At 37.9% G+C, this 14,744-nt stretch overlaps 1 protein-coding gene across 4 annotated transcripts in view; it reads left to right on the top strand.

Annotated features, from left to right (window-relative positions):
- The first annotated feature begins 344 nt into the window (after positions 1–344).
- igsf21a (immunoglobin superfamily, member 21a) overlaps positions 345–14,744 on the top strand; it is a 175,287-nt gene continuing 160,887 nt past the window's right edge. The window contains exon 1 of one of the 4 annotated variants that reach the window (XM_057361631.1): positions 345–850. In XM_057361631.1, the coding sequence (XP_057217614.1) occupies positions 712–850 (139 nt within the window). In that variant the 5' untranslated portion in view covers positions 345–711. The remainder of the gene's footprint in view (positions 851–14,744) is intronic. The other 3 variants (XM_057361632.1, XM_057361633.1, XM_057361634.1) reach the window with 3 other exon arrangements.

Raw genomic sequence — 14,744 nt, 5'->3', positions numbered from 1 at the left:
AGAATAATACAAAATTACATACAGAATTATTCGCCTACGTTGTCACGGGGTCTCTAATGACGCATCACTTCCTTACTGATAAGTAGGCCTACATTAAAAACTTCAGTCCCCCATTGAAGCTGAGTGGGGTTAACCTGCAGATACCCTAGGTGACGCTGTTCGTTCAGATGGTCTTCGAAACATTTCAAGCACTTGATCTTTTCAGTTCCTGTGCAGTCAACGCAGGCTAGAGCATCTCTCCACGTATGCCTATAATGATCTTTAAAAACCGTTTCAGAGTGGGTGATAAATCCTGCAGGAATAAATCGGTTTAGTGGACAGAATTAGAGGGGAAGGGTTTGGAGCCAGGGGATTAAGGAAAATTGTGTGAAATAAAAAGCGAGTGATCACGAGTGACTCTGTTCGTGTCTGTTTCTGTTGGGAGGGAGGGCGAGAGAGAGAGAGAGAGAGAGAGAGAGAGAGAGAGAGAGAGCGAGAGCATAGATTTTCATCCAAATCCATATCTATTTTTTAATCCTCGTCTGCCACTGTATTGTAAAACGCTGGTTGTAGCCAACGAGAGGAGTTCACAATGCAACGCTTTTCGTAATCTTTGCGCAATCTTCACCTCGCATCCTTACACCCTCTAAGTGCGCATTTGTTTTAAACTTCATTTTCCCTCTGACTCTCGGACAGCATCATGACCGGTTTGTGGGAACGCATCCCGTTGGAATGGTGGGAATTACGCGGCGAGGTCCCGGAGAGCATGTAGACGCAAATGGAGTTTGGGATTTATTACAAAATATGGGAAAGATGACCGTCTTGTCTTTGTGTTTTTTCCTGTGCGCTGATCTACTGCAAGTAGCTGTTGGTGAGTATTTATCTCCCCGTGTTATTTTCCTAACATAGTATGCGCAAAAGTAAAAAATACCCGGAATGATGCGTTTTATGCGAGGAGCTTAGTTTTGATCGTTCCCAACGCTTCAGCCATGGCACTTCGCTTAGCAGCACTGGGTAGTGTTCGCCGAGAAAGGGCACGGAGACTGTGTGAATGTCATTTTTCATAGCGGCACGTTGTAAAACTCAGGACATTTGAACATTGTGACGCGCAAGAATAAATGAGGCTGAACGCATTATAGTTTATAGTGTTGACTTTAACCCTGACCATATTAATTATTGCACACCCATATCATATAATAACTAATGTGTCTTGCTTTTTACTTGTATTCTAATTGTGAGAAGCCAAGAGCAAGCTTGGTTAATATTTATGTTGTCGGATGCGAGTCAGCTTGGACCAGGCATCCTCTCTCTATGGGATTTATTTAGACTCCTCTTTAATATTTATGAATTACAAAGTGCTGTTGATTTAGCTGGAATGGATTACTTGTAATTCGCATTGCTTTTCCTCATTCGACCCGTGTGAGACCGTTAAAAACAAATCCATGATGTGTACGCGATTCAATGCCTGTTACCTTAAAAGAAATACGGACAGGACGAGGTTAACTGTTGCGAATAAAAACCTACCAGCTAACAAGCAGTAAAATGCATAAATGAAAAGCATTTTTTAATTGGCACAGTGTAGTGATTTTGCATTCTGTTGCATTCGTTTACGCGTTCTCTTTGATGATTGACATGTTCACTTTCGAACCTCAGGGCGACATCTGGCGCGTTTGGTACTTTGGTGTTTTACTCTTGGCCAGTTGCTTATATTATTACTGCATTCTGGGAGTATAAACGCGGAGACCCCATGAAGGCATTTAAGTCAAATTTGCGTCTCGCAAACATGGCAATACTGTAATTCATAATATTCGATTGCATTGGTGGCTGATTGTCCCATATTTTAATGCGGGACACCTGTGCGTGGCTGCATTATGCATGAGGAGTGAGTGAGAGAGAGCACGTCATTTATTGTTGCATAAACCATCAGGTCTCATAAAGTTGTACAGAGATGGTGGTGTTGTAAACGGCCGCAGTGGATCAGATATGATTTTATATGTTGAGTGGCACAGCCATCCTCCTACTTTCTCTCCACCAATATTTCAGTGTGCTTCTGGCGCCCACGGAATACAATTTCACAGATAAACAGCTTTGTAATCATTGCTTGTGATGACAGTTATAAAATGGATTTCTTTACACTTTTTTGTGGCTTGGCGAATTCCAAATATGACAATTACTGTATGTGTTTAAGACATCTTTTTACATTAACATACGTGAAGGTATGGCGTTTTTGATGTGCTGATGGCATGCAGGCATTCAGTTACCCAGAAGATCCAAAAGGCAATCGATCTAAGTAAACTTCCATGTCTGTTTCTCTTAATAGTTAAAGACAGCATTTCTACTTTAGAAAATGAACGCATCTTTCACCGATGGGCTCTTGTGCCCTCCTGACACAACTGCAACCTCAGACTTTGGAAAAATCTTCCAGAAATATAGCTCATCTGGAGGTGGTGTTACCTCTGATGACCTTTAACTCCGAAACCACTCCAAGAGCGACCCACAGCATCCCCCTCTACATCCCTCACAACTCAGGGCAGTGCCTGCTGTCCACAACTGAGCCATTCAACCCCCCTGTGGATTTGGCCATTTCCTCCTCTTAAGAGAGTTCTTCCTTAACAGATCCATCATGATCAAGTGATCGGGCTGCTGCAAGGACAGGTGTTGGCCATTCGAGCTTTAGTCTCCAATAATCACTCTTTGATTTCCTGCCTCTTTTAGAAGACATATAAATGTGACCTTCAGGAGTTTCTTTGTCAGTAAATTCTGACAAAAAAAAGTTGATTCGTTCAATTATTCAAAGAAAGAGAAATTAGTTCTTGTACTAAGCTCATGTGGCTTGGCTAAATTAATCTGCATTGGAGACATGAATGTGAATCATCCAATTTCATTTATTACATATTAATTTCCAAGTGAGCATGTAAAATGAGCATGCAGTTAGAAGTGAATGATACACAAACCAGATTTTGATGATTAAACATGAAAGCAAATGTACGGTATTTACATGTTTGTAAATTTGGGTATATTGGGTGTAGTCTATATCTTAAATGGAACTCTTTAATAGAGCCGTACGGTACATCTCAGTTGGTGTGTCACAGTCACAAAAAGGGGGGGTGTTCTGAATAGGCCATGGACAGCTGGGATAAAAATGCTCAAATCAAATAATAAAATGCAAATAACCACCCAATAGTGCATAGTTATGTTAGCAAAAGAAATTTAGAGGAGAAAATGAGTTTAAAGGACTCATTGTATGAGCACTTTCAACAACTTGGTATGATTTATTAGGGTCTTCATGAAATGTCTGGAACATATTTTGCTTAAAAACACTCAATGGCTGTGCAAACAAAACCCGTTTTGCCTCGTCAAAAACAGCTTAGCTCACAGCAACCCGTTTTGGTGCATGTCTCTTTAAATGATAATGAGTTACAGCGCAACCCACCCCCCTAGTGTCCGCCGTGTCAACACAACAAACAGCTTGCCGCTGCTGAACATATTAACACACATAATGTATTAACATACATACAGCTAAACTCCAAGTGCCCATTTGCCAAATAACATATAAATATAGAGTAAGTTTAAAACTGGCTTTGAATGTTCTATTTAGCCCGTGACTGACTTAGGTCCCTTCACTATCATATGCTAACGTTATCCTCCTATATATACGGTACATGTACGTCAATTCAGACTATTGATAAATATTACTTACATAGGCAGTTTTGTCTCGTTCAGATGGTCTCGATCACTCTTGAGGAACAACTTTGAAACTAATCCTGCTTGTACTGTCCCAGGTTGATAAAGCACTCCGGCTTGATGTGATTCGCGCAAACAAGCAGGTTTTACTTATGGTTTCTGAGGGATTTCCACTAAAAATTAAGTAAATCCTTCCGAGGTTAGGACTCTGTGCAGCGACTACAATGCATGTTGTCCACGAACTTTAACCATGGCGTCACGTACACCGCTGTCGCTTGTGAAAACAACAATGGCGGCAGCGCCGTGGGTGGAATTGTGTAGATTAAGGGGCGGTAATATTATAACAAGAGCCTGCGTCTATGTCACAACAGGAGCGAAATCTGAACAGCTCGATTTCTCACATGCTTGCAGAGAAAGACTTACCAAAACAAAGTTACTCGGATCTTGTTTTTCACGTCTTCTGGGTTGCTAGATGCACCGGGGACCTGATTATAGCACTTAAACACAGAAAAAATTTGACTTTCATGCAAATGGGTCCTTTAATATCTTTTATTGCAGACATAAAAGGCTGTGCATCTAATAAAACTCTTTCGCCCAAATCCATCGGTCACTTAAGATCTTGTCATATTATTGTCCCACCAGAACAAACAGGTAGTTTGACATTCGGTCATCCTCGAAAACAGTTAACTCAAACAAACCCAAGCTGCAATCTGTTTTGTGCTGTGAATATTAAAGATTTAGTCATTTAGAAACCAAAATGTTCAATCTTCATATTTAGTTTGTCTGATATGTTTCTTGTTAAGCCTGTGCAGTTTATAGTAATATGAATATGTTTCACATGTTCTCAGATTTCTCAGCACATGCTGAACATGTAGCTCTATGGAGAAGACCCTGGAAAGGTGACAAACTCTGGGCTTCTCATGCCAGACACTCGCAAATAAAATACGAACATAATCTATCTGATTGTTGACATTTTGTAAGATACGCAACATGGAAAAGCGTAATACTTTTTGTAAACCGTATACACTTACTGGCTTAAGCGGACCGGTGTTATGTGTATAAAGCTTTAAGCGCTTCTGTCAGCAGGGAGGGAATAGAAGAGCACATATTGAATGGCTATAAAATGCAATGTGGTGGTGGTGCTTGTAAAAGTGCTTGTTTATATGAGGTTGGTTGGAAAACGATGGGGGCAATAGTGTTTCAGTGCTGTATATACAGTGTTCTTAGATTTGTCTATGTAATAGGGGTAGTAAAGAACAGTTGATGACTGTGAGTGGGGGAAATTTATCCTTTAAACTGGCAAGCTGTTTGCTGACATCCAAGAAAACCCAAGCAAAGACAATGAACTTTTACCATTTCATGCCCAGAGGACCAAGTAAAACTTGAAGGTGGAAGCCGTTCAGTTGTGCTTTGTTTTCATCAGCACCATTTATCAAAAATGAAAAACTGTGCAGACTGGAGAGTAATAAATAAATAATGTTGCAGTGTGGATTTGGATGCTCATATCTGTGCACCTGTGAAAGTCACTCGGTTTAATGAGCAGGTTGCGATAATATTTAACAGCACGCATGTCCTTTGACATGGAAATTTGCTCAAGTTGGACAGCTTTGTCTTTTGTTTCTGTAAGCATAAATTTTAAAGATTTTCATGCCTGTACGCTGACTGAGCTGTGAATTTGGCAGGACTGCTGCAAATCGATTGACAGTTTCGTTTGCAGACAAAGCTATTGTCAACTTTTGAATAGATGTTTTGAAACTACCGCCGAGTTAATTTGGAATCAATTCATCTAGCATTCTCTGGCTCTGTTGTTCACGAGGTCATTCGTGGAACATTTGACATTTTTTGACATTTCTCTTGAAAACTGTCTTTGCATCATAGGTTTGCTTTAGTCAGTCATTTGCTCCGTTCTCGACAGATTTGATTAGGGATAGTGGTGCTTCCTGTTCACTCACGCTGGATGGTTTAAGTGGTTGAGGAAACAAATGCTTTGAATGACAATATCAGAGAGTAGGAGCAATCTAAAGCTCTTCACCCATCTTCTTTCGGCTCATCAGCGAGGCTCAAATGCATGGAATGTGGGTCTCTTCAGCTAAATCGTCTATGAAGGGCCTCTCATCATGAGGGAGACATAAAAACAAAGGCAAGATGTGTTTTGTAGCGTTTGATTGGCGTGCTGGGCAGAATGTAACATCAGATTATTGCTGAATGAGTATTGTATTCATGTTTGAAACAAGAGAAAAGCAATGATTAAGGATATATTGCAAAATTGACCTGATACTATCAGGGGCCGATGGTTATGGAACACTTGGAGATATTATGGAAATGGAAAATCCTTAAAAAAAGTATAGAAATAGAATATACAATAGAAGTGAATGGGTACCACCAGTGTTTGGTTACCTGTACTCTTCAAAATATTTTCTTTTGTGTTCTGCAGAAGAAAAGAGGCATACAGGTTTAAATTGACAAGAGGGTGAGTAAATCAGAATTTTCATTTTTGGGTGAACTACTGACAGAATTTTAATTTTTGGGTGAACTATCACTTTAAATTCTGATCAACCCAAAATTACACCACAGAATCCCTTTCAACGCTGACAACCACAATAACTGGCGTAGAGAGTGGCAGTGTGAATGTGCCTCAATCTCTCGCTGGTGTCAGAATCTTTCCCATGCAAACACTCACACTCTCCATTGAATGCCAATTTGCCATTGCCTCCTAGACTCAGTGACCCATGCGTTTCCCCAGCCACAGCTACCGACTAGTTTGCTCGGATTGATTCACACCTCGTAAATGCTCGTGGCCCTGACATACCCTATGCTTTGTCCAGTTTGCTCATTTGCTCAATTCTGTCGCACATTTTTCTATTGGACGTACACGGTGTTGTGTTTCCACAAAGAGATAATTATTTAAAAATGTTCCACATTGCATTGCATAAGAATGGCCTTTTAGTTACCCATGTGCTCTTATTAAGGTATAAAATGATTTTTTTCATTGATTTCTCAAGGTTACGGTGCTGTATATTGATTTTAATCTCCTACTGCATTCATTTTCAGCCCCGTGAGACAAGAGTTAAGATTTGAGCTTCTCAGTAATGAACCTCTAATAATCTTGATCCTGGTCTTTGTGCTTGTGGAAGTCTCTTGTGACTTGTTTCTTTTGAAAGAGAGGATGGACAGTGCGTTCCAGACATGAACCTCATAGGGTATTAGGGTAAGTTAGATTCCAAATTATAGGAAGTATGTTGGTTACACTGAAGTACACTACAAATGGCATAGGGTCCAAACAGCCATTTATGACTAAATAAAGGGGTTTTGTGTAAGTTATGTTCATTTTTAAATGTCATATTTAAATCACATGGATGATGGATTTATTATATGGCTGCTTCTGAAACCTCGTACCACCATATTTCGTGTTTTTTTATTTCATTGCCATATATCATTATTGTTGGTCACCCTTTATGTTTGTGACTGTTTGCAAATATCTAAACAATAAAAAGTATTAAAAAGTGCTTGTCAACTTAGACAACACAGTATGTAATCATTTTAAAAAGTTAAGCTTTTTTTCCATTTCCTGAAAAACAGCAAATTTAGACATACAAGGTTTCAAAATGACAGCTATGATATACAGTTATATACAAATGACAGCGATGATATACAGTTATATACAGTATATGAAAAATGTGTTTATGAAAGTAATCTTTGTGACTCAAAGTGCCATCATTGTTTGATTGCATCGTATTGTGTTTCAGTATGTCAGGTAGGTACACTGTAAATTTAGAATGCAGCCCTTGTCTCTGTGTTTGGAAGTTTCCGCAGGAATGAGCCCAGTGTTGGCATAAACACTTAGCGATTGATGTTCCTTTGAGCCTATCCAAGATTACATTTCCTTTTGTCCTGAAGATCATTCAAGCAACACTGTACTGCCCTCATGTCTACAGATGTGGACAGCGGTTACTGGAACTTATCCTCACATTGTCAGTAGTAATATTCTCCTTTTCGAAGCAGAAGGAAAATATTTGAAGCAAACACACATTGAACACATAATAAATTGATTCTCTGAGCCCGCTGCCAAAGAATTATCATTCATATTACAGTAACAGTCCGATGTGTGCTCGGAGGTCAGTGTACATGCAGGGCCGGATTAACATAAGAGCTAGGTGGGGCTGAAGCCCCAGGGCCCGTGGAAGGAGGGGGCCCTTGATTGGCTGGAGGAAATGGGAGCTGTCCCACTCCTTACATCATTGATTGACAATTCAGGTGGTTGATTATAAAATAACAGGAAACTATTGGAAAATGTTTCTGACTGATATAATTCACCGTCCAATCAAAATCACTTCAGAGTTTGCACCATTACGTCAGGAAACGCCTCTTTGCGTTATGCTTTCGCATGTCGAGAATATGAAGTATTCCACTTGGCTCGGTGGTGTTCAAAAACGTGGTGTGCAAAAAAGAGAAATAAAGTTGAAAGGGAAAAACGCGAGGCTAATCTTACAGCTAAAATTCTAAAACTAACTAACTACTTCAGTTCCCTTTAGGACAAAACATCCATGCCCGAGGAAATTCCCAGGTGCAGCGGCGATACACATTTAGCATCACCCACCGTCGCATATCAATTTGCTGTACATGTTGGAGGTGAGTTAGCAGTAAATTATTGCTCTTATAACCAACCAGTTAGAAAGCAAGGGTTTTATGAATGCTTACTTTGCCCCTTTAGATGAAAACGACAGTAATATGCCGGTGCACGGTGAAATATTGGTGCCGGCTCTTACATCAGACAGCACATCTGATCGGTAACAAATGCGAGGGAGAGGAGAGCGCTCCTTCTCAAAGTTATCTTTTAAGTCTTGTTTGCGGTCATCAGTGGGACAAGAAAGACTGAGCCATTTAACGCGGCTGTTCCTGGAATTTGAACGATATCATTAGGGTTTTCTGCTCAGCTTAAGTTCGAAAGAACACTTTTTAACGGTAAGACCCTATTTAAAGTATTTATTGTAAAATACTCATTAAGGAAGTGATTGCAAATGTTTTTGCTGGATTTGGAAGCCTGTTTGTTTCAAGTCCATATCTGGATTTAATATTAATGAATTTTTAATAGCCTGGAAATTTTAGTAGGCTATGCAGATTTGTGCTTATATAAAATAGAAATTAAATAAGTATTAAATCTAAAATTAAATTACAATAATAGAAAATTAGTAGGGCTGTCAACGTTAACGCAGGCGATTCATTTTTTTCATTAAAAATATTTAACGCAATTAACCCAGCATTTGTTTGTTTTGTCATCCTTTGTCTGGCGTTACATTATATAATCACGCTCTTATTCAGGTAAAGGCTTTTAAACCACTTAAGCGCGATTTGAAACAGTTGCTATGATGCGTTAAGTGTAGAATAGATAGTGACGTGGCAAAACGCAACGCGATAGTTAAAGGGGCCGCATTCTTAGACTTGCTGTTACTCCTGTCACTAATGTTAATCAAAGAACAAAAGAAAAGAGGAATTCAATGTGTTTTGTAGGTTTAATGAGAATTCTTCTGTATTTAATTTAGAATTTAACATTAAAGACTGTAAAGTGTTTGAGAACTTCATTCAATTTCTGTATATTTCCTACCAGTTAGACATGATAGCTCTCAATTATACTGTTGAATGGTTATTAATGTAATTAGATAAAATAATTAGAAATGTAAATATAATAAATAAATATTGAGTTAAGGCCATTGCACATTGAGATATTGAGAAAAAATAAATACGATCTCACTTGTGTCAATCCCATTTACACACTGCCTCCGATATTTTCGTCCGTCATAAAAAAATTCAGACTTTGTTCGATCAAGTATTTTGAGAGGCATTTGGACAATTCAGAGACACTGTATACAAAGAGCGCCAAATACGAAAAAACGCATACGAAAATTTCGGACTGTATGTGAAAGACCATTAATGTTAATGTTTTTTTAATAGCCTGGAAAGTTTATGCGAACTTGTGCTTATATAAAATAGAAATTAAATATAAGTATTAAATGTAAAATTATCTTACTATAATAGAAAATTAGATAAAATAATTAGAAAAGTAAATATAAGAAATAAATATAAAATGAAATTCAAATAGTAGAAAATTAGAAAACATTAATTAGAAAATTAAATATAATAATAGCAATAGCAATAAAATGTAATTAACACTGTAGAAGACACTGTGGTGTGGCCCTTGGGTTTGCTATATCCCCAGGGCCCAATGTGTTCTTAATTCGGCCCTGTGTACATGGATCCCAAAGCCTGTTGTGATGAGAATCATGAAAGAGTGGAGGCCACTGAGTGCTTGCGGATAAGTGGTTGCATCCTTTCCTTATTTCAAAGTTAATTCGATCCACAATTAAATCTTTAACTTTTGTGCCCTTAACACAGGGTTGGTCAGGTGGTCATTCATCCTTCAATAACCTGCTGAGAGGATGCATACTACTGTATGTCATGAGATGTCCACATGATCCTTTAAACCAAGTAAAGTGGTGCCTTTATTTGACATTCCGTATGTAGTTTGACTAAATCATTGTTTACGGTACCACCCTTACAGAAAAGACACATGAATTTCACATGTTTTTTACATGTTTTTCGCATGTGATCACATGTATACAACATGTGTTTAACATGTGCAAAAAAACACGTGTGATCACATGTGAAATGTGTGTTTTTGGAACATTTTGGTGTGAATTCCATGTGAATTCCCACGTGAAACCCATGGGATAACATGTAAAAACCCATGGGATGACATGTGCAACATGTGGTGACGTGAAGAACATGTGATCACATGTGGAGACATGTCGCATAAGTTATCCCATGGGTTTTTACATGTCATCCCATGGGTTTCACGTGGGAATTCACATGGAATTCACACCAAAATGTTCCAAAAACACACATTTCACATGTGATCACATGTGTTTTTTGCACATGTGAATTTCGTGTGTCTTTTCTGTAAGGGCATGGTTACCATATATTTAATGAAATTATTAATTTTGCTTTACAGATGAAAGAGATTATCTCTTGAAGTGAATGATATCTTTTATTTTGCAACTTGGTGGTTGCAAACTAAACGATTCATAACAAATGGTTTAAATCAGGTTTGAAAGTCTGGCAATAGTTCACAAACACTCAAATGATGTTGAACTAACACTTGAATTAAAAACAAAAGACTCAAATCATAAATGTATTACGAATCTGACAAGGTTAACCATTTTAAGCCAAAGAGATTGTGTGTAAGCATATTGATGTCAACCTGTGACAAGATGGGTTGAATTTAGTTTTAATATGCCAAATTGGTACTTTGTTTGGTTATACCCTATTTACATCTTAGGGTGTAATCTTAGTGGAGCTAAATTGTTTCAATTATATTCAGTAAATCTGTCTATAGTTCTAAGTGCTTGTCTACAACAGTGATGATTATAGTATAGTGGGTCATGGAGACAGCATATAGGAACTAAAGCTGCAATCTGTATATTTTGCCTTTGTATTGCCATCTTTGTTTGAAACATAAACTTGCAGGTTACTTTAGCTAACTTGTTGAAGTCAAAAGACGTCAGTCAGACTGGCATTTTCTGAGAAATCATAAATGCAAACGTAAGGACTGAAAGATCAGGGTTTTTTTGGACTTGCTTTGTAACTTATTTGTTTGTTTTTAACTAAAGTTACGGATTGCAGCTTTTAGAATTGTGATGGGTGAGCTGATCTGAAGCTTTTCTCTGTCTTGTTCTCGTTTGTCTGTGACAGCTGGGCTTGACTCGACTCACAGGAAGTGAGAATAGATATTGGCAGGGAAGAGGGATGTGGCAGCCCTTAGAGCCACCAATTGTTGGCCATTGGCATGGTGCCCTCTTTAAATAAAACGATTAGACAAGAAAAAAGAGAAAAATCATTAGGGTATAGTTCTTTTTTCTTATGGATGATTTGTGGTTGAAATCTTTAAATAGACATCTGTTTTCTCTTAGTACACAGTTGCACACTTGCTACATTTTGCATGGGCTTTAAATTGGTTCTCCTCACCTTGGTTTAGTGAGGACACATCCATGATGACTCTGAATGCCCCAAACACCTTTATTAATACAAGGAGTGAGTGCGGCGCAAACACAAACTTATCCAGCAAATTGCGGTTTCTATTAAAGATTCTCTGCCTTGTCCTCTCTTTACAGTAAAAGCAATGGACTTCAAATGATTGGCCAATTTTAGGAGAATAAAATCTTTCTGGCTTGAGCTTTTGTGCATGTTGGGTTCACAGTATGCTGGCCTTTATGATTACATTTACTTTTGTTCTGATGACAGTACAGTTAACGCTCAGCAACAAAGAATGTTTTGACTGGATCATTCCCTGCTTTGAATTTCTGTAATGAAAAAAATGCCAGTTTATTGTATCGACATCCCTTGTTTTACACTGTTAACACCAATAAAATACAAGTTAGGGTCAGAATAATAAAATTCATGAAAAATATTAATTAATAAAAAACAATGCACTTTTGGTTGATACGAAATATGAAATATGGTCTTGTTTTTTCTTGAGTCAATGCACTGAAACATCAAAGAGACATCTCAGAGCATGTTAATAACCAAATGCAGTTAATTGGAAAAGATCCAATAGTATTTAACCATCTTTATAATCCATTTTCCTTTCATCACATTATATTCCTCTATCCCTTTAAAACATTCACCATGCACCAAGTTTTTTTATTTCTTGTTCCCATAGGCAAACATGTCAAATTGATTGGATTAGGCTGTTAGGTAAACAGCTAAACCTGAAATGAAACAATTTGTTTGATATCTTTAGAGAATTGCTGAGGTACTAAGTGAAGGGGAAAGGCACTGATGAAGGGCTATTACCATATTTTATTAACACGAGAAAATGGCTTACATCAAAGTTGACTTCCTGCCTGGCTGGTTCAGGTTCCTGAGAGACAAACCCATAGGACGTAAGACTACCTCAGTACAAATAATACAGTGACTGTCAGCCCATTACCCCAGCGCCCTGTTCTTTATGCATCCTCTTGAGAGTCATGCAGATGAGAGAAATTCCAGAGGCTCTGCGTACAGTAACAGCGGCTGAACTCACCTTGGCCTTTATGATTTTGGCAGCGCTATCGCATGCCGTGTAGTTATGTCTTGGAAGTGGATAATTTTTAAGGACAAGACAAATGCCATGGGGAAGGCATGTAAGAGTTGGGACTCATCTTCAAGCAAGTTTTTTTTAGACTCTGCCTTGGAGAGTTACTCGGCAGTCTGAGGTTTGCAGTAGACTGGCTGTGTCCGGAGGGCTTGCCCACTGTTGTTGTGGAGTAGACGAGCGCTGAAAGAGAGACACGGCTTTGCACTTTTGAGTCTCTTTGTAATGAGTTGAAACTCAGACGCATTATGCACCCAACGTATCTCATTTTACTGATGATTAGATACACGTTTTGTTGAATGTGTAAGTATTTTATTGTTGGGAAAGGTGTGTGGTTAGATTTTGAATATAAATGGCAGGGAAGTCTTAAGACTCAACTTTCCTTCAGTTATCAGTGTCTTAAGTCACAGCTCACATAGACTTCCTGTGGCATAAAAAATATTTCCAAAAGTCCTGAAACGGAATCTAGCAGCTGCCAAGATATCCAGGAAATATCTGATTTAAAGAGACTTTGCTGTATGAAGAGTTTAATTTAAGTCAGGTCACTTCCAGGAATCATTTTATATCTAGGCTCAAATTACACTTAATGGAGTTATATTATGCTCACCAGATAATGTCATTACTTTCATTTATCTAAAATGTCTTTTTTTATTCGCACCAGTCTTGGTGGACAATAGAGAGAGGATGTCTGGACGTACACCGTCTGATTATTTATAAAAGTGAATAATTTCTGTTGCAAACCACAATAATATTTTGATAAATAAATTTGTGTTTTAAGCTAAGAACAATGTTGGGTGTAACTAGTTACTAAGTAATTAGTTACTGTAATTTAATTAATTTTCCCTTGAAAAAGTAAAGTAAGGGATTACTCTTATTTTTTCTGTAATTTAATTACAGTTACTTATGATGTAATTAAACTAAATACTCTGTGTAATAAATGTGTGTGTAAAAGTGGAATTGACATCAAAATTCAAAGTCTAACTTAAAAATCCATGCTTTAATGTATAATTCTCACGTTTGTAATACTTAGGTAAGTTAACAATTTTATGTAGTTTTATATTATTTATTTAAATAAATTAAGAGCCGTTTCATGTCTATCCTTGAATCACTTAACTAATCAAGGTTGATATAGGATTTAGAAAGTAATTAGTAATAAGTAATTAAATGTTTTTTGGAGAGAGAAGTACAGTAATCTAATTACACTATTGAATATGAAATTAGTAACTAATTACTTTTTCAGAGTAACTTACCCAACACTGGCTAAGAAAGAGTTTAACAGGGAATGAAATATACTTTCTCGCTGAATGCCTACACATTTAAATATTGACATTGTAAAATACAAATATGATAATGTTATTCACAGTGGGGGAGCTGTTCCTTAGCAATTGAACATGTTGGAAGTGCGTTTGGAAGCGAAAATGGTGGGTTACCAAACTTACCGTTATAAAGAAGGCAGCATACTTTCTACACTACACATTTTCTTTTTTTAAAGGTCCATTTTTGGCCATGTATGACCATTGTTCACTTTGAAGGTAGAAGCCAATAGAATTTGAGATGTATAGGTGGTGCTCACATATTAAAGGGGTCATATGGCGTGAATACGTGTTTTTCTGTGTCTTTGGTGTGTTATAAGTTGCCCATGCATGTATTAGACACGTAAAATTGTAAAAAAATTAAATTGTCGGAACAAAAGATGCATTCTATCTAAAAGCGAATGCTCACCCAGACCTGCCTGAAACGCCTTGTGTAACCACACCCCCACAAATCTACGTTAGTTCGTGGTATGATTTGACCAAATGTATACGGAAGTAAGGTGGGTGTACCTGTCCAATTGCTTTGGAACCTGATCTTCCGAATATGGTAAGAGGCGTTACATTTCCGTCACACACTTGCAGTATTCGACCAATCACTACGCACTGGTTAACTGGCCAATCATAGCACACCTCGCTTTTCA

This window comes from Triplophysa rosa, linkage group LG20, assembly GCF_024868665.1.
Source record: "Triplophysa rosa linkage group LG20, Trosa_1v2, whole genome shotgun sequence".
In the NCBI taxonomy this organism is placed as follows: Eukaryota; Metazoa; Chordata; class Actinopteri; order Cypriniformes; family Nemacheilidae; genus Triplophysa; species Triplophysa rosa.
This window is presented reverse-complemented; position numbering and strand designations above follow the sequence as displayed.